The sequence below is a fragment of the Galendromus occidentalis genome, unplaced genomic scaffold, assembly GCF_000255335.2.
Source record: "Galendromus occidentalis unplaced genomic scaffold, Mocc_1.1 scf7180000077185, whole genome shotgun sequence".
Classification (NCBI taxonomy): domain Eukaryota; kingdom Metazoa; phylum Arthropoda; class Arachnida; order Mesostigmata; family Phytoseiidae; genus Galendromus; species Galendromus occidentalis.
In genome coordinates, this window is record NW_003805173.1 from 430494 (window position 1) to 456623 (window position 26130).

Genomic DNA, 26130 nt, shown 5'->3' on the forward strand with positions numbered 1-26130 from the left:
AGCGACTGATCCGACCCCGCGCGGGAAATCCCCAGGGTTTCGGAAATACTGTTCGGAATCCTAGGGGAAGCGAAAACGAAAAATATCCTTCACCCTGTATTGAAGTGGATTCTCTGAATCGAGTATTGTCCTCACGATCCATTCGAGAATTTTTGATAAAAATCCGCAAAAGCTGTCCAGGCTCACAATTTCAACAGGCAAATCCTTCGGCTCACTCGAAGCGCGCTGAGTGAACGTTGAAACCTTCAATGACTGAATTATCTCGAGGCAACACAATATTTCCATCGCAGGCGGAGAGATTCAGGAGGAGCGAGCATGATGAAGTATTCGCGAATCAATCGCTGATGGTTCTCTGGGAACAAAGCTCAACAACGATGCGGACTCAAAGACCTTCTCAGGCTGCGCCCATCAGGCCTCTGCTTGCTGCTCTCAGCGTCGTGCTGCTCTCAACAACTTCAACAACGACCGCTTGGAGCACGAACTCGTCGCGTGAGTTTTGCACAACATATTTCACATAGGGTTCCCCGGACCAGGCTCAACATCGCTATGCAGCCAAAAGACAGTTGGACCTCAACCCTACTCATTCATGACTCATTCTTCCAGCGTCAGATGTGACCGCCCTGTACTTCGAGGAAAATCGCTCTTTTCGGGTGTATCTCATGCCCGAGGAAATTTTGTACAATATTCTACTGCCAGGGTTCCAATGCGAAATCCTCGAAAAACAGGCCTATATCAAAGCAGTCACGAAATCGAACCGAACGCGAGGAACACTCCTGCAATGGAACGACAAGGAACCCCCCGAGAAGCAGGAGTTTTTCTTGAGAATGAATTGCAGTGAAAATCCAGTCGACGATGGTGAGGATGTGCCTCCGACGACGCCATCGACGCCTTTAACACGAGCCAGCCCAAAATCCAGGCGGAGAGTTGTACGAGATTCAGGAGGAACAGCTCCGACTGCAACTCCCGAGGATTCTGATCTCAAAGAAGAGGTAATACATTCCTTCCTGTCAGCAGCAAACAGATCCGAGAGACATGAGGATTAGAGGAGAGAGAAAAGTAGATCGCGAGAATCATCAATTGTTCTCATATATTCCCCCGGGAGGAGCGAGCCACCCACCCTCTCTTGTGTTCGGTTCCTCAGACAAGCGGATAGTGTCGCAGGCTTCGGCAACACTCATCTTTTCTGATCCTTCTCAGCGTGAAACCACAACGACGCCGACAAACACACCGGAGCCTAACACCGGGCAGCGGGAGCAACAAGAGCCGGCATCCACAGAGTCTCCGCCCTCAACCGCTGCAATCTCCGGTCTCGAGTCAACGATTCCGACGGCGGCTTCGACCGTGATGTCATCGACGACGACGACGACGCCTGCTACCGAATCGAAGACGACACCCGTCGCTGAACCGTCGCCAGCCGAGGTGACATCGCTATCATCGTCACCGCCGTCGACGACAACCACGAAATCGACAACGACCACGACGAAAGCACCCCTTTCAACCGAAGCGACGACAGTTTCGATGGAATCGTCGGCGACAAACTCCGGAATCATGACTGATAGCGTTGCCAACGATTCGCTAGTCGAACGGAAGCCGGCCGAGGAAGAAGAACCGATGTCAGCAACGGACGATCCGCGCAATCCGGAGAAGGGATTTAGCTTAGTGGTAAGATTCGCGGTGTTCTCTTATTTCCATGGCGAATGAAAGAAAAAAAAGAGGAGTTGTTTCGTTCGATCTATTGCTATCTCTCGCCCTCCGAATAGAGGTAGACTAATCAATCGTCACGTCAGCGACCGACGGAACGGATTGATGAACTTTGCGTCGAACTCATTCGAGACCTTCGAAAAAAGTCATTACAACCTGAGAGGAAGTACCGTCGAGAAAAACTATTCCTTTGATGTTGCTCTCCGTTGAAACCTGAAACCGACGCGAGGGAGCTTAACGATCAGCCTTCAAGAATAGGACACAAGCTCTGAAGAAGCTATTCCACGACTCGCTGACGCTTCTTTCATTCCGTTTGTGTTTTTCGGACCTTGATGAGGTCGTTCCCCTCGCGGGGAGCTTTTTCCTTCTCTCTGATCTCGAGCTTGTCCTGCATCGATATGATTCATGTTCTCGGACTATCGGGAGCAGTTTGTGGATCGCAGTCATGAATGTTGGACTGCCCGATTTCCTCGCCCGGCCCTGCGTACTATTATCAGCATCAAATAATTCTACAGCTTCTTGGAATTGCCTTTCCAGATCACACGAGTGTCGTTGGATTTCGTTCATGGACAGGAACTTGCTTCGCTCGATGACGCTTTGAATATCACGAGGTGAGTCTCCTTAATCTCGGATCGCTTCGATTCCAATTAAACTTTGTCGTTAAACCTGCTAGATTTCTCTGGGGGTGGGGGGTCCCTGGCTATGCAGGTTTGGAGCTATACACCCAAAGATTAGGAATCCTGTAAAGTTCTTCGAAATTAGGGATCCTGTAAAACACCATCGTCTCTGATTCGATCCGCCATTGTTCTTCTTCACGATCTCCGATCATAGAGATCGTCTTGAGATCGCCAGATCACAGCGCACATGGATCGTCGAAGTTTCCCGAACCCGTCCCTCACAGTTCTCAGGATTCTGATTGCATCTCATCATGCCGCGGCACGCAAGTCGAGTCACCTAACTACGCGAGAAGAACGAGCGATTCCATCTAAGTACCGCCTCCGCGTGAACCCCTCGTTTGACATGGGGCATGATGACAATGTCCAATATAGCAATTCGATCCAGGCTTCGACCATGGCATCAGCCTTTCGTAATTTCGCGGGAGAACTCCGAAATAAGTATAGTGTACTTGACCTCCGATAGATTACTCTCGACTGCGGAGTGTCGCATGCCGTCGCGCCCTCGACTCCCTTGTCTGCACCTGATCTACAATCTTTCTTCCGCCTTGACAAGAGCACTTTTGAGGAGAGACTTGCCAAAACGAGTGCTCTTAATCGGAGCGAACCCAGGATCGCTTAATGATTGCTATTCAAGAGCCCGTCGGGAGGTGTCCATGTCGTGTCAATCGGTGGTAGACACTCCATCGGCTGACGGGATACCGAATTCTGGTGGGAAATTCAGGTGATCTGATCGAATATTCAAGGATGATTGGCCGGCACCGGTTTTTCGAGCCACCCTGCTGAGAATTCCCGCCGACTTGCTCTATACAGACGAGGAATGGGTGTTCCGGATGGCCCACCGCCGGTTATTCCGCCGCTGGAATTCACGGCATGAATATTTTAGCGGAACAGCCGTGCAGGAATTAAGAGCAACCATCGGAAACAATCGACGCTCTTGGCCTCGAGACAGACCTCGTTTCCCTGAAAATCATCGGGAAATGTATTCAGAGCCCTCGCGGTGAAGGCCCTGGATCTTGTCTCGGCTTTGGAGGTAGAGTCATTGATGCGGGCCATCTAATTATTCTCGGCCTGCACGGCAATATTGACAAGAGCTGCTCGAGAAGCCGAACGAGAGAGCGATTAAGTTCGCTTCCATAAATATTAACGCCGTCTCTGACGCTGATATATAGCGGTGCAGAAGAGAGCTGATTCATGGTTGATGCTCTCATTATTATCATTCGATACTCCAGTCGTTCAATTAGACTTCTCAATCTCTCTCTTGGAGACGAAGACTCCCCGCAATCCGTGAGGGTTGAATCCCCGGAGAGAGCTGTTCGAAATGACGGTCTTCAGATTCGAGTGGGCTCTTCGACGAACAACATGGGGAGCAAAAATATGAAGCTCTGGGGCCTCTCGGACAATAAGTCGGATAAGACCAGTCCAGTATTCTGTGTGGATCGAGAGCAGCAAGAAGCCCTGAATTCCGATGCGTTCTCTCGATCCTGTGAAATTCGATTTGCTCGCACCTTGGATGATACGGAAGATGATGGGGAAGCTTCGTACGCTCACCTGGAAGCTCGACCGGGGCTCGGTTTTGACCGCCAGCACCAGCAGGAGACGCAGGGGGGCCGCTCGTTCGCCCCGAGCATATGCCCTTGGGGACCTCTCCCCCCAAGACTAGCGATCGGAGATTTTTCGATAACCGAGCCGTCGTTTTCGGGACCTAAATCGGAGCATCCCGGGAATGCTTATTCGATCCGAACCCATACACAACAAATAACGGACGAATCCAGATGATGGGGATCGAGTCGGCGGAACACGCGCCCATCTGTTTGGATCACATGATCACAAGCTAGTGCGCGAGTTCCGTTTTGACCTCAATATCCGTGGGCGTCCACCTTTATTCCGGGGTCGCCTGACAATCGCTCGGAGTGTCAGCGATATTCGCGTATATACAATCGCGGCGTGGGGCTCCGAGGCTAATGAGCACCGTTCCTCCGGTACGATTCTTCTGCGCGAGGGGCGCGCTTCGGAATAGAGCCGAGAATTCCTGCAAGACGGAAGTCAAGGAAACGGAGAAGAACCACGTGAGGAATCGGAGGAGAAGCTTCCGACGCACGATCGAATCGGGTGCGAAATCGAAGGAATGAGTCAGGACTCGAAGACATTTATCGGGCAACAATCGTTCGGATCACGCGCTCAGGCAGAGCTCAGCCTACAGACTGAGCAGCGGCTGCAGATCATTCCTCTGGGCGTCCTCAGCCATTTTCCGGAATGTTTATTCCTCCAGGGGCTCTGAAGCCGTTTTTCAGCGAATGAGCCCTTCAATCCTGGAGGGCACTCTGGGAGAATATCGAGAGTTTCCGTCGAGGAAGACGAGCTGCAGAGCGCCTACTCATTTCAGTAAGCAGGCCAACAACGCAGCAGCCACGAGTCGTTTTCACAAATTTACCTACACCGCATCTCCCTCTGAGCCTCTCCGTCGCAGAGGAGATCCTCACAAAGACTTCGAATAATTATTATGATTACAATTATTATCATAATTATTATGATTACAATTAACTCCCAGAGCATCGAACATTCGTTGATTTCCCCCAGCTGGCTCGCCGCAGAGGTCATGTGGGAATAATGTGCATTCTCACATCAAATATTCCTTGCGAGCGTCCAAACTTCCCGGTCGCGATAGGTGCTAGCCGCTTATTTTGTGCGCATGAATGTCTTGCCACGTTGCTCAGCCGAATCAGCGGGAGAGAATTCACCTGAGGAGGTTGTTGCTGAGACAGCGAAAGAGTCGAGGCTCGCGCGAAAGGGTTCTTAGAGAACAGTGATGACTAAATCTCTCGCGAGAACTTCTGATTCAACGCCCTCGAGATGTCACCGAACTCTCGTCCTGGAGCGGGGGTCTCGTCAATCGATTCGATAGGAAAATTAGGTGTTTCGGATCCGTTCTGGCACCACATCAATTCTGGATATGGAGAAAGATTCGCCCCGCTCCGGCCACACTCAATATTCGAACTGTATCGTCCCTCTTCCGAAAATGAAATTCATCCGATCCGCCAATCAACCAAGTGAGCTGAGCAATTTCATATTCCAGGGAGATAGAGTCTGCAATGGCGAACAGGAAAAGGCTGACGGAAACCTTGACGAAGAGTTTTCCTAGCTCATCAGAAGACCCTAAGCCGCCATGTTTGCTGCTGCCCAAAGAAGTTCGCGTCGTTGAAACTCAATACGTGCTCTTCTCACTGGGGCTCAACTCAACTAGTGGCGAGCTCATCCGCGGAGGCAACATGCTAAGGTAACGGAACGATGCGAAGGCCTAAACGAAGAAAAATTGTTCACTCTGTCAGTGAGCTGATGGAGCGTTCCGTTTGGCTTTCGATCAGGCTCTCCGTGGCCGGAAGCGCGTTTCTCTCAGTTTATCGGTCGCACGTACGGACAGCTTTGGAGAAACAAATTCCGGAGGAGCCGCAGAGAGAACTCAAAATTCTCTTTCCAATGTTGCAGAACCTGCGGCTATGAAGACTGGCGACCCGGGAAAGAATTTCTCGCGGATGCAGCGCACGTTCGCTTCTTGGATGCGAAACTGTTCCAGTTGCAGATTCTGAGCGTCTCCCTAGCTGTAGCTGTCATCGTATTCGCCCTGCTAGCGGTGTTTCTTTGTACTAAGTGGAGGCTCGCGTGAGTATTAATAATCACAATCGTGTAATATAAAAGGGAAGAAATATATCGACTGTCCGAGATTCGGTCGGTGCACCGACAAAAGAGCGGGCTAGATAGGGGACTATCTCATGTTAGGAAACTCAATTCCGTGGAGCTCACATGTCATACAGGAACATGAAGCGCGGAAATACTAGGGGACATGATGCGCGAAAGTTCTCCCTCTCCTGCCACGCAGAGCCCTTCTCCTGAGCGTGCTGGCGGGTTTGTCCCAATCACGACGAGGACCACAAGGAGTATTGATGGAAGTAGCATGGGATTATGACTCATGACATGACAGAGCTCCGAGAGGCAGCGGAGGGACGAGTGACAGCGTGAATGTGAAAGGGGAAGAATCCGCCGTTCACCGCGCGGCAGCCTGGAGGCACAGCACCTGGAGCCGTCCCGATTTTTTCTTCGGTAGGCAGGAAGTATTCCGATATTCTACGCGAATTTCGGAACGCCGACTCGGGAGCAGCTGCCAGAGCTCAATCCAGGAGCCATCATTCCCAGTTGTATATAGCTCCGTGGTACTGCTGCACTCTGCATCGACCTGGATTTTTCCACGTCCGTGAAGCTTTCGATGACGCTCCCCGCGGTAACCTGGTTGCCCGACGCGGAGTTCCGCGTTGCTGACTTTCACCCGACTTTCCGTTTGAGTTCGCCGTGAAGTCGATGCGATTCATCCGTCATCTCTTTGAACTCCAAGAACACACACAGGATGATCCATCAAAACGTCTTCTGGGCAGCCTTCAAATCGCCGCGAAAGCTACTGTTACAGAGTCTTGGAGCTTCTTTCCGGCGTCGGGTTCGCTCGATGATCCTGAAAGGCCGCGCGTGTGACCTGTTGTGCTGGTCTCTGGGTCGCACCGGGGAACTCGGCTGAACTGTTCATCAACACGTGAATTTTTCCCATGCGAGCACCAGCATGAGGTATCAACAGGAGACGGGGAAGTCTTCCACAATACAATTCGTCCGAGGCAGGAACCTCGAAAGGATTGAGGGCTGGAGACTAGAGAATTCCTCTCTCGAATTCGGAAATTCGGATTCGAATCTTTTATGCTAGAGGGTTTTTCTGTTGAGGTCAGTCTGTCGAGGTTTCCCGACCCGGGAGATCCCGTCTCACGGGATGATGACTGAGCTGTTTTTTCGAGCTTGCTGAATGGGAGCCCCATCCTAACTTGAACTCTTCAAATTTCGATTCTCGATTCCTGCCGCGGGGGAAAAAATCGACCCTCAAACAGAAACGATGCCGGGTACCCCCGGGAGATCTCCCGATTGAGTGGTTTCATTGAAATTCCAAACAATTTTCCTCTCCGCAGTGTACGAGGATCCCGTAGAGAAGCACATCACGAGTTCTTCATCAAGACCTTCAACACCAAGTACGTAGCTGCGTGTTTCTTTTCGCCTTCCCTTAAGGACTTCATCCTTCCTCCTTTAGAGAAGCCGAGTCATGAGTGATTAGGGGGTCGCGAGTCCTGCTAGCTGGGGGAATGAGAAATTTTCCTGCTTCGTACCGCATCTGATAATCTCCCAATGACATTCGCTATCTCGAGTCCTCACCGCTTGCTTGGTAAACACTACAGGAGCAAGTTTCTCTCACGTTTACTCCACTGATTCAGCATTATCTCCTTCTTCTAAATGAATTACGGACGAGAAGAGTGTACGATTAGGATGTACTTTGTAACACAGTGTGTTGGTCACGTCAAGACGTGGATTCTCAGGAGAAATGCTTGTTTCAGGGAACACCAGTACGCCGCGAATGGTGACGACTTCTACGGCTTCCCCACCATTAGACGAGATAGGTAAGTCAGATCCGGAAATTAGACGCAGAGAAATTGCCGTGGACAGCCCCCGTCCCGAAGAGGAATGTCCATTATAATGCTCGGATAGGGTTCCTCGCTGCCATTATTCTCCAGCGATCGGAATTCTCCGCTGCTTTGTGTCTGGATACAGAAGTTGGTTCCTATGGATACGATGAGAATCTAGAAAGAAACGAACTAAAACAGAGCCCTCGTGCGTATCAGCACTTTTTACAGGAGCCCGAACAGCGTGAATGCGCCGTCGAATCAGACTGGCGGGAATTCTTTCGTTAATGGAGCCTTTCAAGACGGAGAAGATCACCAAAATCTTCCAGCACCGCCGCCAGAGCTCCGGACCTGTATCATAAACGACGCAAACTTCACAGATGTTCCCTTGCACAACGTAAGTCTGTCCCGAATTTGGATACCAGCCTCATAATTCCTCCCAATCTCGCTCCTTTTACTTCACTTATGATCTTGCTCGAGAAGACTAGGTCGTCCCCATCGATTCCCATTTGCAGAGGATGGTTTTGCAGTTTTCGTACGGAACCTCGACCATCAGCAGCGCTCGGTGGCTCACTGAGTACTCGGAATCTCGATGTAGCGTTCTTATCTGTTCCTTTTTTCCCCGCTTTCCCGTTTCGAGAGTAACTGTCCCGGGGGCCCACTCGCGAAGAACAAAACACACGATTCTTCCAAGGAATAACCTTGGACCGACGGATTCATATGTCATGAGCTCCGAGTCCATGACGGATGCCAGCTTGTTCCGAGCTCCGAGAGGAGCTGTGTTCCGTTCGGGACACCGAATCGTTGTTGCCGTCCACATCGACGTCCATTACTCCTGCTTCCTAGGACGGTGATTCCGAGTCTCGTGCGACGGCTACTCACGGACTTATGGATTTATTTATTTATGTATTCCGTTTGATGCAAGCAGTAGGGCTGCACTTGTGCAGTCAGGGAGGTGGATGTTCCCCTCGAAGGGTGGAAACATCCCGGAAATCCATTAGACGATCCGGAGCGGTCTGCTTCGGCGTTCGATACCCCTCGAAATATTGGGGTATCGCAGGGGAGCGAGATCTTACGACGATTGAGGAACCCACGATTTGGGTCACGCTGAGAGTTTCCGGCGAACTTCCAAAGGATTAAATCCGAAACCGAGGCTAAGCGAATGCTATCAAGCATTCTGAGAAAATTGACCCGGCGGGATACGGTGACCGAGGAATCGCGACGTCTCATGAATACTTTCTCTAAGCCCATTTCTGGACGAATCGAGTCGAGTCATTCGAGTTGGACCGTCCTGTGACAGTCGAGGCGGACTCCGGGCGAATTCAAAAACTTTCCGGTACCCTAAGAGCTTTGAACCGCATAGCTCTTTGGGATTTAAACTCTGCAGCAATCGCTCAGAGAGCGCCCCGAAGCCTCGTTCCTTATTTACTAGGCTCTGCAAACTCGTTTGCGGGGCCATTTGTTTCTCCCGCGTCTGCGATGTCTTCAGAGATTCGGTGCGGCCAAACTGCCGCTCTGTTTTCTTTTTGCTAGTCTCTTATTAAAGTTCGCTATCTAGTACGGAGCACATGATTGATGCGAACGCCTGGACTTCGCGTCCACGGCTACTCACTCGCCAGAGCCTCCATTAGGGCCGATCGTGACTTAAATTGACTTCATCCTTTGAACGGCCTTGAGGTCATTCATTTCCCGGGGCTCTGAGCCCATCGATGGTTCTAATGAATGGATCCTATGCTTACCTTACAGCTCGGATCCGACTCCTTGAGAGCTCACCGAGGCGCCCACCGGCATCAGTCGCCTCCGCCCCCTCCTCTTCGAACCGTGTCTTCGGGATACCGATCGGGCCAGAGCACACCGGCCGTCGAATACCATAACCCGCACGACGTGATGATCCTGCCGCCGATACCGACGGAAGACTACTCGGATTCGGACTCCGAATCGGGACACGCCTCGTTGAAAACCGACGACGACAGTGCCGGAAGGGCCGTCGAGCGGAAGGGACGCTTCACTGTGCGCACCGCGCTCTAGGTCTTGCCCGATTTTTGTGCTCGGTCGGTCGCCGCAATGCACATGTATCTGATCGTTTTTCCGTGCATACGAGCGTCCGTCCAATCTCTGAGAAGCCGAGAGCATTAAGCGAGGACCAAGGTCAAAGATTCCCCGATCGAGCGGGCCCAGACCTCATTTCGAAGATAAGTCGCTACGATCTAGTCTCCAGCCCCCGGCTGGAAAACCCCTTATTAGGTAAAGCGCCGTTACCGCTGTTATTGCTACAACTATCCGCTCCCACTTCCCCCTCTCCTTCACCTCCTTTTACTTTCAATGTACTGTTACCTAAGCAGCCGAAAAACGTGCGAGAGAGAGTGTATTAATAAATGACGTTTCTTCTCCTGATCATCGATGAGTATGAGAAGTACTATGGAAAACGAGCGTGGGACATTCGAATCCGGGTACGACTGGTTTCGTTGGGAGCATCCGCAGTCACGCGATCCCGTGACGCACGTCGGACGCGAGAATACTGCTTTCATTTTCCGTCGTGAAGAAAGGAATCTCCGGAACGACACACTAGAATAATTGATTTGCTCGCCCTCGTCGGACGAATCGGAGTTTTACGGCGTACTCCGAGGCAACGGATTCTGTACGGAAACTCCTGATCGTACTCTATTCCTCTCGGCTGGCCCTTTTGGGGGGGGGGAGATTCAAGGGAAGGCCGGATAGCCCTCTAGAGGTCGCCCTCTATCCGAGTAACGGGGCTCATCGCAGCCTTGGCGTGACTCGATGTATCTCCGAGCGTTGCGCCCGGTGAGGTCGTCGTCGATGATAATCGTAAGAAATCTAAATTGAGGGGGGTCAGGAACACGTCTGGAGTCAACCTTAGGCGGACTCAGAATACCCCGGATCACGAAGGATTGGACGAGACTGGGCCGTCTCATAGATTTTCAGGAGCTTCCTCTGGATCGCTCTCAGGAGATTTGATCTGCAACCTCGTGCGGCGAAACTCCCAATTAGCGAGGACTTCGAGGTTGCATCGGGAATCGGAATCGAGCTATTAAGCCTGAATTGCATGATCATTTGCCGGGTTGAGAGCTCTCTTGAAGAGCAATATCATGCGATCGTGCGCCGCTCATTGGAAATTAAAAGAGCTCATCGTTTCCGACGGACGGCGACGGAACCTGAGTTCCGTGACCTGAGTCGAGCGGATCAGCGATGAGCGTAATGCGATCCGACCGCGCATATGGCTCAAAGAGTCGGAAAGTGATTCCCGTGAAATTCTCGGCCCGAACGATTCTGCCTCGTACCTTGAAGCTGAATGGAATAAGTGCCGACGCGGCTCACATTTTACTATTCCTGTCATGAGGAGTGATTCATCGAGGCGGAGAGAACGTGACCGAACTCACCCAAAGGTTAATACCTATCCGGTTTTCAGCGCACTTCAACGCTGACGGCTCTATGGTATTGGAGCTATCTTCTTTCTGGGGATGGGTTGTCCTACAATCCTCTGGGGAGCCTTTTGCCTGATTCGGACCATCTGATAAGTCAGGTCTCGATTTTCTTTCCGTCCAATTTCCGTTCTCAGCGACAATTTCCGGGAATTCGGCTCAATGCGGAACTTACAGTGGAGCGGCGGATGCCCTAGCAGCGCAATGTGAGATATTTCTGGTGTCTTCTAAATCAGTAGCATGTTGCGGAAGAGTCACTGACAGAGGAGAGGTGCCGCAACGGGGAGAAGCGGACGTTCGCCCTCACACCCGGACCTGGTTGAACCACGCTGGAACTTATCACTAACGACATCACGTGTGCAGCTCCAGGGGAATCAGGGTCGCCACGATTCACGGTGGACACATTCTTCTCGTACGTCCGTCCCGTCATCGGACGATATTCGATTTTTCGTGCGCGATGTGGCGATTGCATACCGAGCTTGAGAGAGCCGCCGAGTGAAATGTGTCACCTTGAGGAGGTCCCGGAAAAAAGATTCTGTCACATTCATCGGAAGCCTTCGAGGGATTCTTTAATACTTCTCTGAGGGACTCGCAACATTTTTCTGTGTCCGGTCTGTCTGCCTTGATCGGACGCCGGAGCGGCGGACCCCATCGATTTTTGGAAGCACCGCGGATGCGATCCGGGAGCAATTCTTTTTTTTGAGGTGGAAAACACGCGCTCGAGGCGGTGTCTCGCACGAATACGGAATCATCAGTCCTTCTGGATCAGAATCGAACCATCATCGTGGCCCGTGACGTTCGGGGGGAATCGGTTTCCGAATCGTGCGATCGAGACGTCTTTACTGAAGAGTAGTTTTCAGGAAATGAAGCTTATTTCCGGTAAGGTCGGAAGCCACCCTGACACCCACGGACGGGAGCCTTTGTGTGCGAAGATTCAATGAGAAATTTTAGTGGTCAACTCTAAGATACCGCTCTTAGTGCCTTCGTCCAGCGGTCCCTCACAGGAGACTGATCCCAACCACGTGTTGACGCAGATTGAAGTCGAAGACCGCTTCGCTTCGGGAAGGGTCAGAGGGGGCGATCACGTGCAACCGCAGACCTTCTACGGAAACAAACATTACGCCGGATGACGGGACGGCGGCGGATCTCTCGCTCAATGTGCGTGACGCCATGCACATATCCTGCAAAATATATTCCAGGACCCGATTCAATACATAGAGACAATTAGCTCCATTCTTGACTGATAGAAGCCGAAGAGGTCAGTGATCTCGAAAGGACGAAAACGGGACCATCATGCTATTGAAACGATCATTTCGACGTTCTGAGGCGACCATCGAGTCGGATCGGTCGGACCGGAACAGCTGCGGCATGTTGTTTTGAGAAATCCGTATAGTTCCGGTGAAATTTCGGTCGAAGGGAAATCATCAGAATATCATCGATCTTTCTTCCTACCCCGAGAGGGTATAGCGTCCTTTGTAACGTACACCCTTATTTCCCGCCCCGCGAGCCCATCTCGGATGTTCATAAGGAAGTATATCGAATAGAAAAAGCGAGATATAGTATGGATTTCAAGTCTCCCTCCTGAGGCTTGGGCCCTCCATTCGACGGAGCGTCCGAGCGACGACGAGAAATTGATTGGAACTTCACGTTTGCCCTCGACATTGCTCAGCACTCAGCACCTATAGATCGGGGAAGTTGGTACACTGTTCCTTCTTTGGAAAATCAAGGAGCTACAGCCGGTGGATTGTCCCACCGGCGTGGCACCGCAACTGTTCGTGATGGAGCGCTTTCTAGCATCGATCGGTTCCAACCCTGTTTGATCATGATTCGGAACGTCGACGGTAGTCCGAGATTCCCAGAGAGGCAGACAGTCCGCGGGAAATTCCAGACAGAGGGAGACAAGGAGAGCGAGGAATCCCTGGAACTTCTCGGATAGAATGTCCCCGAGCCAAGGATGATCTCGTTTCTCCGAAGCGATATTCGAACGCCCAAGCTTTCTCTACTCCACGGATATCAATTTCACGCGCGACTCTCTCGAGCAATTTACGGCCAAGTGATTCCCTCGAGCCCCGCATGAATCACATAGATACGAGTTTCGTTGACCGAATTCGAATACTTACTCAGAGCCAGATAGCGCAAGTGAACAAACTCTCTAGGCACTCTAGCTACAGTACGTGAAGTCTGCCCCAGAAATAAAGAGACTTCTCCACCCTCTCACACGCCACAGCTCGTATTCAGGCTGCCCGAGAAATATTAGCGGACTTGGTGGCTCGCAAGTCATGAAATCCGCGATGCTGATAAAAAATAAGCGTTCCAAGAGCTATATTTGGCAAACATGGAGAGTTCGGTGTGGAATCACGAAAAAAAAACCTGGAGATCCACAAAGCCCCGATCAAGGTGTGCGGCTGCATTTCCAATGGAAATTCATCCTCACACAAAAGCATGCAGCGGCTCACGGGCGGACTGTAGAGTTCGGACTTTGACGCTCCGAACTCAAGAGCGGGATTTTCCATATGCGTAACCATCACTCAATGGCAAAGTCGCTCCAGGATCTGATGGAGCAATATTACAATCCCAGAAGAAATCTATCCGTACCGAGCTGTTTTTGAGCGGAAACTTAGGGGAGATCGTCGGGTAGAAGTTTCCGAAATTATTGCGAAACTCAGATACGGAATTAAGTGTAATGATGTTCTTTATTTTACATGAGTACACGAAGCGGGTTATTTTCGGATCTTACAGAAACGAAACAGCAGCGCTCTTCGACGACCATTCATCACAACAATAAGTGGGAGCGATTTCCTAATATTTCTATCCACATCTTATATACATGGAACAGGTTCCGCGTGGCGGTCCTGGAGTTTCTGCATCCAATCTTCTGAATAAATAGATCTATATGGCTATAAAGACAGTCTCCGTTCGTGTATGGGCTCCAGAGTTGGAACACTCCCTCTTATGTTTGTGAGCCGCGGCGAGCTGACTGTGAGGTTCCGGGATATTTCGCCATTGTATGAATCCTCGTATAGAGGGGGTGGGATTCCAGCTAGATGGAGGTCGCTTTTACGCGTTTCCACATACGACGGAGGTCGGTCTTCGCTCACCCGTCTGAGGGCTTCCACCTCGACAGCGTCCGCATTCGTTTCTGTGTGTTCGCGTTCGAGTTCTTGAAGATCACGACGTCGTCTGCACCAGTCGTAGAAAACAGCAGTCCCGATCACTGTCAAAGCTCCACTCAACAGCACGAGGAACGTCACTATCAGAGCCGATACGAATTTCGAAGGCGGGACGCTGTTGGCACACAAAAAACAGGTTTCCGGACTTTCCGACACTCCGAAGAGTTGGTTCCCGACGCCCACGACATTCGAAGTGACTCGGTCTTCGGGCTCGAAGATTTCTGCATACGGTACCTGAGCCACAAGCTTTTCCACTCGTTTACAAGTACACTGCTGACAGACCTCGATCGGAGAGCAATACCGTGGGCTAGACACCTGGATGCACGTCAATCGGTCCACTTTCAGATGATATCCCGGTCGGCAGACGCTGTCGCCGTCCACACACTCCTTGTTACGGAACAAGTCTTGAATCATATCACAACGGTCTTGGGTCTTCACGTAGATCACCATGAATTCTCGAGCGGGCCGCGTGAGTTCAGGCGAAGAGATATCACACGAAAAGCGGCTGCTTTGTCTCACGTTTCGGAGCCGAAACGTCAAATTCATCCTTTCCTGGAAATAAACATTCTGCAAATGGATGATCGAGTCGAGGTAATGATTCCGCAGTAGCAGCACCACGCTCTCCGGCCTGGAGTTGAACGTCACCAAGGATCCGACCGGATGCTCCACCACTTCGGGCATGACCCGGTACGAGCACGTTATATCGGTCGTATTCGTCCCGTAGTCTACGGCGACGTAGGCAGGATCGGCGGAGACTCCAACGGTGATGAGGGCTTCGGAGCAACACGGTGACAAGCAGAGCAGGATAGAAGCCAGCTGCCACAGAACTCGATGGTGCATGGCTCGTCACTCGCTCTAGTCAAGGTTTTGTCTTGTGGCCGAAGGACGACGAATTGTTCCGTAGCTCTGGGAACTTGTCCGCTTGCAGTGCATTGTTCACCCTTATCGAAGGAGCCATGGACAACATTCTAATCCCATGATCGCTATTTACGCTAATGGAGTGGCGGCCAACGGCACACACGGTAACCACGCGGCGAGATCGCGCCGCTCTTGCACTCACTCGTTTTCTCCGCTGGCAGCCGACCGTCCGCCCGCCCGACGGACGAGTCGGCCGACCTAACGTCACTCAGCTCAGCGAGCTATTCCATGAATGACGGCAGCAGCGTCGTCGGCCCATTGGAGGACCTTAAGCCGACACAAGTGTCAGGGAGTTGCCTTCGTGAGCGTTCTGCTAGGGAATAACGCATCCCACACGACGGCAGCGGCGGGCGATGACTAAGAAACTTTCGGTGGGAAGGAGCCCGCTCGCTGCACCGTGACCCGGTGCGTCGATGGAAACTGTCGCGAGCGAGACGCTATGGGCTCGAATGTAATCATTGAAATTCCGCTTATCGAAGTTCCGCATCAGCTCATGGAGAGGCGGTCAAATCCTGGCGGAGGGAAGGCAGAGAAAAAAGTTCAGAGCAGGTGTCCAAACCGCATCCGAAATTTGATCGTCCACTCGATCGGGAGCTATGGTTCGTTCAGAGTCGACAGACTTCCTCGGATCTTGACAGGAATGCGTTGGAAGAGAGTCTCAAGAAGCTTGAAACTCCCCATAAGTTATCGGACTCCGAACATCGAGACTCAGATAGAAATCCTGGGCGATTCCCTGAATCATACAGAACAGACTCTATTATACCCTTGGCCAGGCGTTGGTCAGGGATTTCTATGGCAACAAAGTCGGACAGAGCGCTGTGGGAGAAAACGGTGGATTGGCAATCCTCCTCCGATTCGACGAGCCACAGCGGGAAATTGACGGTCGCCACATTCTTCAAAACGAGGTGGGAGTTGGTAAACGCGCACGCTTGCATGCCGCGGAACCTCGTTCATACGAGGGGGACTGCTTAGGCTCCAATTGCGCTAGATGGTGCCGCAGGGCGATGCATGAGAGCACTGAGGGGAGCCAAGACTGAGGCCGGATATCGCGCGGCATCCCCAGCTCTCTGATCCGCGCGGGAAAACACACGTGCGCGGAGCGGAGATAACGCAGTAATTCATTTTTTTCGAGCGTCCGCTCCACGAAAACCGACGTATTATTCCTCCGGGTGATAATTCCCGTGACATATCCTTGTTGAGAATCGCTCCGCGTGGCCCACGAAGCTTACCTTTTGGAGATGTTGGTCCCGGTTTTTGACGTAGTATTCCAAGAGTTGGATGAGAGGTACAATTATTTAACAAACGAGTTGATTCCACGTGAGAGAACGTATTGTCAGAGAAATTATTTCTTTTGTCAGTCGACGACAACTCGCGCACACACTAGGCAGAACTCCGCTATTTCCCGCACTTTTTTTATTGCTGGCAACTGATTCGTTTCACTTATCCGTTGACATAAACTTCACGAATTTCCAGGCATGATCCCATCGAAATCCTTTCCTAGTAGACCGACTCCTTCTGCTTCCTCCTTGCCGGGCCTATAATTGCTCTTCCTCTGTTTCGTTGCGAAACCCGGGGAATTTGAGAAGAGCTCCGGTCACTCGATCAGCTCATTTTCAGTTGGCGGAACTTTGTTTCGGCTGAGAAGGAGTTGCGACGTGATTGCGGCGAAAAACGGTGGGAGCCGATATTCCAAATGACACAGCTAGCTCACAGAGATGGATTCCGTGCCCGAGCGAGAGTTTAACCGATAGAGGTCCGTTAAATCTGCACCCCTTCTGTGAGCGTCGCGTCGCCGCTGCCGCCGGCGCCGACGTCGTTGCTGTCGTCACCGTGGAGGGGGATCAACGCAAACTCCGAAGCAAAGAAGAATAGCGAGCCCGAACACCAGTCGTTCATGGTTTCATATCGATCCTCGTATCCGCGGTGTCCGCGGCAGATATACATACTCAGTGGTTGCGACAGGTGCTCTGGCCGTGCACCAGAGTCGCAAACATTCGTGGTCTACCTCATCTGAGCGCGCAAGCGCTTCGGACGCAGCGAGAATTTCGAGGGCAGAGTGAACTCAAGTGCAGAGTAAAGTTGAGCGCAGGCAGGATTTGAGCGCAACCGCCTCCGAGCGCAGCGTCAGTTTGAGGCCAAACTTGAGCGCAAGCGTTGAATAGTCCGAGCTCACCCAGTTCGGACGCAGCGTAAGTTTCAGTGCAGATTAGACTAGAGCGGAGCGTTGGGTTAATTCGGGCGCACCTGCCTCCGACTGCAGCACTGCAGCGTTAGCCCACGCGCACTTCGGATTCGAGCGCATGGATATGAGAGTTGAGCGCAGAATCAAATCGATGCCGCGGGATTCGAAGCACGCTTCTCTGAGCTCGAAGTACGGGACTCACTGAAAAGATTTCCCTGCGGTCTATCGTTGGCGAAAATTCAGAACATTATCAGAGGCAATTCGGACGGACATCTCTCGGATACCGCAGGGTGATTTTGGTTAATGGTGACCTTGATTATTATTCGAGCTCATTGGATTTGGGGCCTGACAACGTGTATGTGATTGTGGTCCCCACCGAACCTGAGATCGCCCGTTTTGAGCTGAGATTGGTGATTCTGCATAGACTCCGCGGAGTCGAATCCCCCGCGACGCCCTGCGCAGAAATCTAAGGGAGTTCGAGTTGATTGTGCGCTTGAATTCATCTTGAGCTTTACTTCATCTTGAGCCCAAGCGCACATGCAGTCGAATCGACACTACGCTCCCTCTTTTTCCAAGCTCAAACATGTTCGCGCTAGAATCGGATAGCTGCGAAAGACACGTACTCGGAAGCAAATGATCATTCCTGCATTTGTTCAGGACTACCAAGTTCCCTTTCTTTATAGAATAGTCGCAGTTCTATCATAATATCGATTCGGCTTCCGCCTGAACCTGCTTCGACTTCCTCCCTCAGGCATTTGACACCTTCGATCGGCTCCAACTCGGGGACCCTGGCTGCGAATCACAAGAAAGTCGGGTGAAACAATCGCAGCCCCGCGTCAGGTACACATGCCCGGATTCCGATGGATTCGGCTTTCCCTGCAGCGGAGTTATGGCATCCAACAAGCAAGAACTCACAAAGATCAGAAAACTCGTGGAGGTGACTCGAAAACTATAGCGGAGCCGAAGAGATGGATGCCGGATTCGGACACCACCTCGCCGATAGACCCCGTCGCAGAGCTGTGCGCCGCGCCCCGAGATCGCCGGCGATACCGCCGCCGAGCTCTGAGCACGGCGTCCTGCGGCGGAACGGCGCGCCGTCATGATCCCCATGGTAAATAGTCAAGAACCCATCCGAAGATTTCGGGGACTTTCGGAGCGAATCGAGGGAATACAGAAGAACATGTTCATCAAAGTCAAAGAAAGAGAACCTGGGCCGAGCTCGATGCGCTCGCTCGATGATGAGAATCGTAGACGTCACCTTATCTCTTCCGAGAATCGAGACGATTCATAAGTTTTCTGTCGACTCCTCGCCGCTTATCGAGAGACGAAATAGGAATGACGAGCCTGCCGTCTTGTCTTTTCTTACCCGATAATCGAGAGTTCTTGCAGAATAAGTGACTTAGGAATGAATGAACTTAACTTGTACTCGCTCTTCGATTCCTACTTTCGCCATTCCCGAACCTTACCCCCTCTTTGGTGCCCTAGCTCGCTCCTTGGGATCTACTTTCCTCATGGAGCTCGCCCCGAGTAGGAGGAAACCGCGGCGCGCCGTGAGTCTCAAGTCCGCTCAAAAACGCCGCGGCGTCCGCCGCCGCCGCCTCTTTCTTCGCCTCTCGCCGCCACCGGGAAAAATCAGATGGCGCACAACACTGCCCCGTCGCCAATTCATCCCGTCGTAGCTGTCCAGTTTCGTTTGCTGAGAAAAATGTGATTTTGCCCCCCCCCCCCTTCCTCGGGCTGTGCATATTTGTTCAAACAAGGATCAATGTTTCTGGCGGAGCTCATAGGGCTGACGCGAGCTCGCTCGCGGCCGCCGGCGTCGATTGCACGGGAAATAAAGATATTCCCGATGCGAGCACTTCTCTCGGAAAGGATGTGCCTCTCACTCCACACCTGTTGTAAATCTTCCTGCCAAACAGTCGATGGATCGTACGAGCTTCTTGTCTATCCGGTAATGTATTGCCCGATTCAGCTCAGAAGAGGTGGAGTAACGTCGACGTCGTCTCCATGGGATACGTTTCGATAGGTGCATTCTGCCCAGGGGAATTGATTAGCTCTCGATTTCCGAAGTCGGTATAGTCTTCACCGTTGCTCAATGAGAGCGGGGCGCGGGAGAGGAAGGCATGGTACAGAGCTCGAGAATTCGGAGAAGTCAGTCGCCCATTGACGGGGGAAAGAGAGCGACAATCGATGCTTCATATCTCTAAATTTCGTCGAAGATCTCCGTGCTATTACGGGGCCGTCTGTCCACAATGGCGGGCTTCGGGGTCAATCACAGACCGATCTCCGTGGCAATGCAGGAACCACACTCTCCTAGATTCGTTGATTAGGCGGAAGTATCTACGGAAGGAATGCAGTAATTGCGCTTCTCGAAAAGCACCCGGGAGGTATTGCGACCTTCGGAAAACTCCTGGACGGACCCGGAGCGGGCCACGGGATCGAGCTTCATAACAGATTCCGACGGACAGTTTGACGTGGCGACTGAATATATGACGAAAATACGCTGAGTGTGTGGCTGGGAGCAGGTCGTGGAGTACGAGCCTCTATGTTTGTCCATATACCGGTATGGATGATCAAGCATCTCGTGCCAAAGTCAGGATCGCATCCGTATAAGGAAGAGATTCGATATCACCCGAAGCCTCGCGGAACAACGATAATCAGGAGTTCGCTCCCCACGACGCCCTCAATCTTGGGGAATAAAAGGAGCGTTCCGCCTAGGTGTCCTCGGAAACTTGGAATCCCACTCAAGAATCCAACGTCGAGGAGTGACTGAACGATATGATCCCGTAGGACTTATCGCGGTTCTCGATTGTTTTCACTACACCGTGTGATGTAATTAGGCGATATGTCGACGAGCGGCGGTAGAGAGCCACAAGGAAAGCACTCGAGGCGATATTGTCATTCAAAAGGAGCCACAACGGGGGCGGTCTGACTTACGCGGTGTTCTCATTAAACATTGCATCATCGTGCCGTTTCCTCTCGCCTTCCGACTCCCACGTCTAGTCTGCCAAGGAAAAAACTGGCAGGGTTTCCATCCGGTTTGTTTTATTAAGAGTCTCCGGAAATCGAGATCATTCCCTCACGAGTGAGTGGGACTCGGGACCATGGGCTCTAACTCCAAGTTCCCATCGGCTTCCCCGACGCTGCGTTCGTCCTTGACGTCGCATTCACTGTCCGCATCGTATTCCTTGCAGAACAAACAATAAACCAGAAGTCCGGAGAGGACAGTACCCCCGATAACGATTCCGAGAACCTTATACAAGAGGCCGTCGCGCTCGTCGTAACTGCAGTTGTGCTCGTCTGACGCTTCCGAATCTCCGCAGTTATTGAATCGATTACACCTGAGTCTCGCGTCGATGCAGCGATCGTTGGCACACTGGTGGTATCTGAACGAAGTTTCTGGACGCTGAGGATCTATATCGTTGGGACAGCCAAGGGGCGGCGTCGGTTCCGTGAATGTAGTTATGACTATCTTCAGGAAGCCCTCGTTGAGTCCTCTGCTGGTCAGGGCACGATCGGAATCATCTTTAGCGTTCCAGAGCACTTCGATATCATGGTCAACAGATACAAACTCCGTTCGCTCGAGCTCTTCGAGCTCACCGCAGAGTTCGACGTCGAAGTGGTCTCTGTCGACATTTTCGATTCCGCGAATTTTCAGGGAGTGATAACACGTCCCGTCGGGTTTCCTCGGAAGGCTCAGAGCTGTGACCTTGATGTAGAATCTGAAGGGTGTCGCCAGCCGTGATTCGGTCAGAACGTTGACATATGCCGAGCACGGGTATCTGTGAACCCCTTTGTTCCGTTGTAAGATCAAAGAAGGCATATGTGTGCCGAGCGTTACGGGATGTGATTCACCCGTGATGCCGCACTCATCGTTGATGTTTCTGATACTGACACCTATGACGCTATTTCCGGAAACATGGTTCGAATACGAGAGCACGAGAAACAGTAATTCCAATCTCATACTTTTCACGCATTCAGGAAGAGCCAACACTTCACAAATCCAAGCCGGCAGACGACACCGGGAATGTGGCTAGTGATTGGAAATTTCAGGCGAGGGCTCCTCGGGATTAGGACAAAGCGCACACGCCATTGTTGGTTCACGAAAATATCGATGCGTCCGACTTCTCTGCTAATTCCATTGCGCTGAACGCAGCCTGATTATTCTCAACGGAGTTTAAACTCTAGAAATCGTTCTGGAGCTCTCGTCTCCGAGGAGCGCGAGCGTTGTCAAGGAAAAAAAATCCCGTCAACAAGGAAAAACCTTCTCCCTCTCCAGGTGAATATACACTGCGTGGAACCCTTCAAGGTTCCAGATGGAAAATTAATGATGGCTTGAGCTGGGAGGATCGAAATACTGTCAGAATAATTTTTCAAGACTCGTCGCAACCGGGATCTCAGCAACAATAGGTGTCGACCGCCTATAATACTCTCCGAGCGCATATCTCGCGCGCGTCGAAGAGTGCGACTCGAACAAGCTTTCACTTCATTCTTTGCTTCTCCAGAAGCAATTTCATTTTATCTCCATGGGAGCTACGCGGAAGCTGAGAAAGCATCGGATACAAGGAGGATGAGAATTTTTCGACGTCACATGTCTCCGATCGAAGACTCCCGAGGCGAGTGGGAACGAGCGCTCCGAGCAAGAATCGGGACGACGGAGGCGTCGATTCAGCTGCGCTGTTCGCGTGCTACTCCGGATTCGGCGAGAACTCTGAGCTTGTTCGATCGAACGTGTCGTGGAAGCCTTTACCTACGGGAATGCGGGACACAATATTCCTTTCCTCGGCTGTGTTACGACGACGAGAGAGATGTCCCCCTTGTATCTGCTTTTAGCAGTTTCCCTGTTGAGTTCTGCGACGTCTGGCAACATGTATCGGCAGCCGCACGGTTCGTATGTTTTTCTTTTCTGTATTCACATTTTGCGGTAAATTCGGGATAGTTTCTGATGTTTCACCGCCACCCCCCCTCTTCCCGTCGAGCACCACCGACATTCCCAGGTAGAGAAAGAATCTCCGCTAAGTGAAAATCAGCGTTGTGTCCGATGCTTCTTGTACGGTCCGTGCTCCGAATCTTGCGCCTCCGAGTAGTCGTCCGGTGATCCGAGTCGACAGATACCGAATTCAGCTGAAGCTCAAGCTCATGTGTCCCTAATAAATCCCTCGCGACCTCAGAACTAATTTACGTACCCAAACCTTTTCTCGGAGATCGTTTTTCCGGCGGCTCAGCCATCATCAGCCATCATCAGAGGGATCGATATGAATGCACTTGGCTAACAATTCTTCCTGAAAGGCCATCTCATCTGAGTAAGCCCAGATGAGACCCTGACTGAGCCGGAGCGCCGGTGGATGATTAAGCCGTCGCCCCTACGGTTGACCTGCTGGGTATGAATTGAAGGATTAGACTCGATTTGCCGCACCTACCAGCGATCCGTTCGAGAAATCCGCCGAAGAAATCTTCGCGGAAAGGACAGTTTCCGGAATAGTTCGGGCTGACGGTTTTCCGGGAAACGTACGGATATGTAAACCGCATCGGAAGCTTCCTCGCGGTCCACGCTCTACGAAACGTAGAGGAATCTAGGACAAGGCGACTTTCACGGCTCATTCACACGAATCGACTTCATCTATCTCCGATGTATGCAGCTTCCACCCGGTACGCCTTCGGGACGGTGTGTGAGTGTCGTCTCGCGTGTTTTCACTGCCTTTTCTGGGACATCCGCGGCCTTGATTTCTGCGAAGGGTCTCGTATCGAGGAATTGCGGGAGAGTCGAGCAACTTCGCCGCAGATGGCCAGTCCCTCACGCTCGTCTCTCTCCGGAGCTCTGCTCGTTTCACGGAGTGCAAGACAGCCTAGCTCGCTAGCGATCCTGCTCTAGCTGGACCGAGAACTCTAATTTTTGCATCAGATTATCAGGAATTGATTCTGATTGATTAATTCTGGACTTTCGCGATCACGGACAGTCGCGCTTTAATAGTTGGGGGGATAGGACTGTAAATATAGCTAGCTGAGGTAGGGAAGGAGCTCGCGCATTTCCGATCTCACGAATTTCCATGATACCGCCCGATTATAGGACAGAATCGCGTGTGAAATCTTGTGTCTCGCAAACTGATCCACCCGTGATTCAGTCTTCGCCCGATTTAAATCCACAATTGTAGCGCGCCGCTATCGACCCTAGAAGCGTTCTGACGCAGAAAAACTCATGCTCTTTCGGATCAAGGTATCATCCGTTATTGGTCCAAGGGTAAGCATCCGAGCTATCCTCTCAGTCAGATATGCATAATTCATTCACTTAATTCATAATTCAAATGTATCGTGGGGTAGATGTTGTGCACCACTGAATTATGCCAACGGCCACCGCCCGAAGCCTGAACAAGGCTTCAAGCAGAACTTATTGCCCCCTCGTCTATTTGCGACGAATCAGCTTTGGTCTCTGATTCGCATTCCTGCATCCGGCCTTCATTCGGTTTGTGGCTTTTCTGCTCAGGTAGCACCTGCGGCGAAGTGGACCATAATTCCCCTGTGCATTCCAAGTTTCCGAGTCCGACACACCCCGCTTCCCGGTCGGAGTGTTCAGTAAGCTAGAACTCCTCGTTTGAAATTATTCGGTCGTGCCGGGGAACCCAGGGCCTCATTGCTCCCTCCTTGGACTCAGATAACTTGCGAACATGGCTGCATTGTAATCGGTGGAATGCGTGAAATATTCATCACGACTGATACAGCGGAAGACTGTCGGAGTCCGCCATTACTCCTCATCCTCTCTCAAGTTATGGCTCTTGGCACATGGCTCCTCACAGCATTCGTTCCGCATGAACAGTCTTGCTGAAAGTACCATTCGACATCTTTAATCCAAACATTTTCACAGACGATGAGCAATCGCGCTCGATTCGCTCCAGAATATAGTCTTTGGAGGACGCAGTATTACTATGGGGGCTTCGCGCACTTCGTCGCTCCGGCATCACGGAGCTCGGTGCATCTCCTAGGGGGCTCTGACCTGATCGGGAAGAGCCCAGGTTATCGGCGTCGGTCAGCTTGTGATTGTGAGTAAGTCGTAGCTCTAGTTTTCTACCTGAAATGCATCCTGCCCCATCCTCCGCGAATTACCGAGTCTCGTGTTCTTCATTCCATATTGGAAGATGAGGAATTCGCCTCGCGATTATTCGCTAACTTGGAGCTGACTGACGCCGAGAGTCTAGACTTGTCTTCGAGGGTCGAGGCCTCTAAGGAAATGTACACAGCTCGAGGAGCCCGGATTGACGTCAGTGAGTGTTTACTTGTCAGATTTGAGCTCTCAGGACTCATCGCAGGGGTCAAGCGATGGTCGGACATCGAAACTTTAGTTTGGGATCGACCTCGGTCCAAGATGCAAACGGTAGTTACATTGCGAAGTCTCTATTTTCCGATCCATGGTCTCAACATCAGTATGACCACTATTTCCCTACTCTGTAAAACGCGACGAATCATACGATGAAGCCTAAAATATCTCACGAGTATTCCAAAATCTACACGACAACATTGTCTATGTGTACAAATTCGAAAACGCGTGTCCGTATTCCGACACCTCCCCCCTGCGAAGAAGAATTTGCACAACTCGGCCCTACTTCCGCGCGCATGCTTCGGTGCCGGTGGAGCGCGCTGTGCATGGCAGCAAGGCCCTCCAGCATAGCCCTCATAGCTGGAGTAATGATACTCCGACAACTCCGTTTCTCCACGAGGAATCCCTCGTGACTGGAGTATAACCACACTGCATCTTTCCATCCGGATAGCCACCGGCCAGAGATCACGCTGCAATCTTCTCCTCATGATTTCCATCCCGATGGCCACCGACCAGGGATCACTATCGTTCCATTTCTTCCTCATGATTTCAATTTCGACTTCAGCCAACCGGCCACCGTTCAACGGAACTCCTTGGTTTCACTCGACTTTCTCATTTCTTCTTCCTCGTGACTAAGCGTTCAGAAAGCCCGTTACTATTAAGCTCCGACGACCGCCGTTATTTTTTTTCGAAACCCAGCTAGGCTTTTTCCACAAGCCTACTGAGGTTTGATCTCTACAACCAACCGTACAAGAACGCGTGCACGCGTGTGTATACCACTCCTGTAATTTTCAATAATCTCAATAATAAGGTGTACCCTAATTGAGTGACGATAGCTCATGAGATATAATCGGAGAAGAGCAGCAAACTCGAAGACTTCCTCGAAGCTTATAGCCGACTTTCTGTTGTTGTTACACGCGGTTAACCGAAACTCGAGTTTTCAAAATTGTATAAAATGCCGACATTCTTAGTTTCGCCCACACATCCTACGGTTTTTCTAAGACGCCCCGTAATGGCCAAATCACGGAACATCGTTCCGAAGTGAAGAAACTGCATTCAGCTCCTCGGAAGCGAGACCTTCGACACAGGATCTCATGGAGACGGAATCCGCGATGAGTCTCTCATACGCCGTCATCTCTCACATGGAGTCTCTAATGACTCGGGAGTGCGTGCGGACTCGGGGAGTGGCGATGGGAATCAGTGACTTACCCGCGTATTTTCTCATCAGAGGGCTCGACCGTATTCGGCTC

General features: G+C 51.5%; 2 protein-coding genes across 2 annotated transcripts; one reads left to right on the top strand and one right to left on the bottom strand.

The window, feature by feature from the left end:
• Positions 1–374: 374 nt before the first annotated feature.
• LOC100898689 (mucin-5AC) lies at positions 375–10255 on the top strand. Its single transcript, XM_003741592.1, has 10 exons — positions 375–489; positions 604–989; positions 1198–1662; positions 2239–2312; positions 5452–5652; positions 5862–6035; positions 7376–7435; positions 7796–7858; positions 8081–8258; positions 9608–10255. The coding sequence occupies exons 1-10, from the start codon at positions 375–377 to the stop codon at positions 9887–9889; spliced, it is 1998 nt and encodes a 665-aa protein (XP_003741640.1). The 3' UTR covers positions 9890–10255.
• Positions 10256–13981: 3726 nt separating this feature from the next.
• LOC114828118 (uncharacterized) lies at positions 13982–15613 on the bottom strand. Its single transcript, XM_029110972.1, has one exon. The coding sequence runs from the start codon at positions 15309–15311 to the stop codon at positions 14199–14201; it is 1113 nt and encodes a 370-aa protein (XP_028966805.1). The 5' UTR covers positions 15312–15613; the 3' UTR covers positions 13982–14198.
• Positions 15614–26130: the final 10517 nt, after the last annotated feature.

Excerpts from the sequence above, each read along its gene's own strand:
- LOC100898689 (XM_003741592.1), top strand. The coding sequence starts at position 375 with ATGCGGACTCAAAGACCTTCTCAGGCTGCGCCCATCAGGCCTCTGCTT. Across the intron at positions 2,313-5,451 it reads GACGCTTTGAATATCACGAG|GGAGATAGAGTCTGCAATGG; the intron begins GTGAGTCTCCTT and ends TTCATATTCCAG. Across the intron at positions 7,859-8,080 it reads CCCACCATTAGACGAGATAG|CACTTTTTACAGGAGCCCGA; the intron begins GTAAGTCAGATC and ends CGTGCGTATCAG.
- LOC114828118 (XM_029110972.1), bottom strand. The coding sequence starts at position 15,311 with ATGCACCATCGAGTTCTGTGGCAGCTGGCTTCTATCCTGCTCTGCTTG.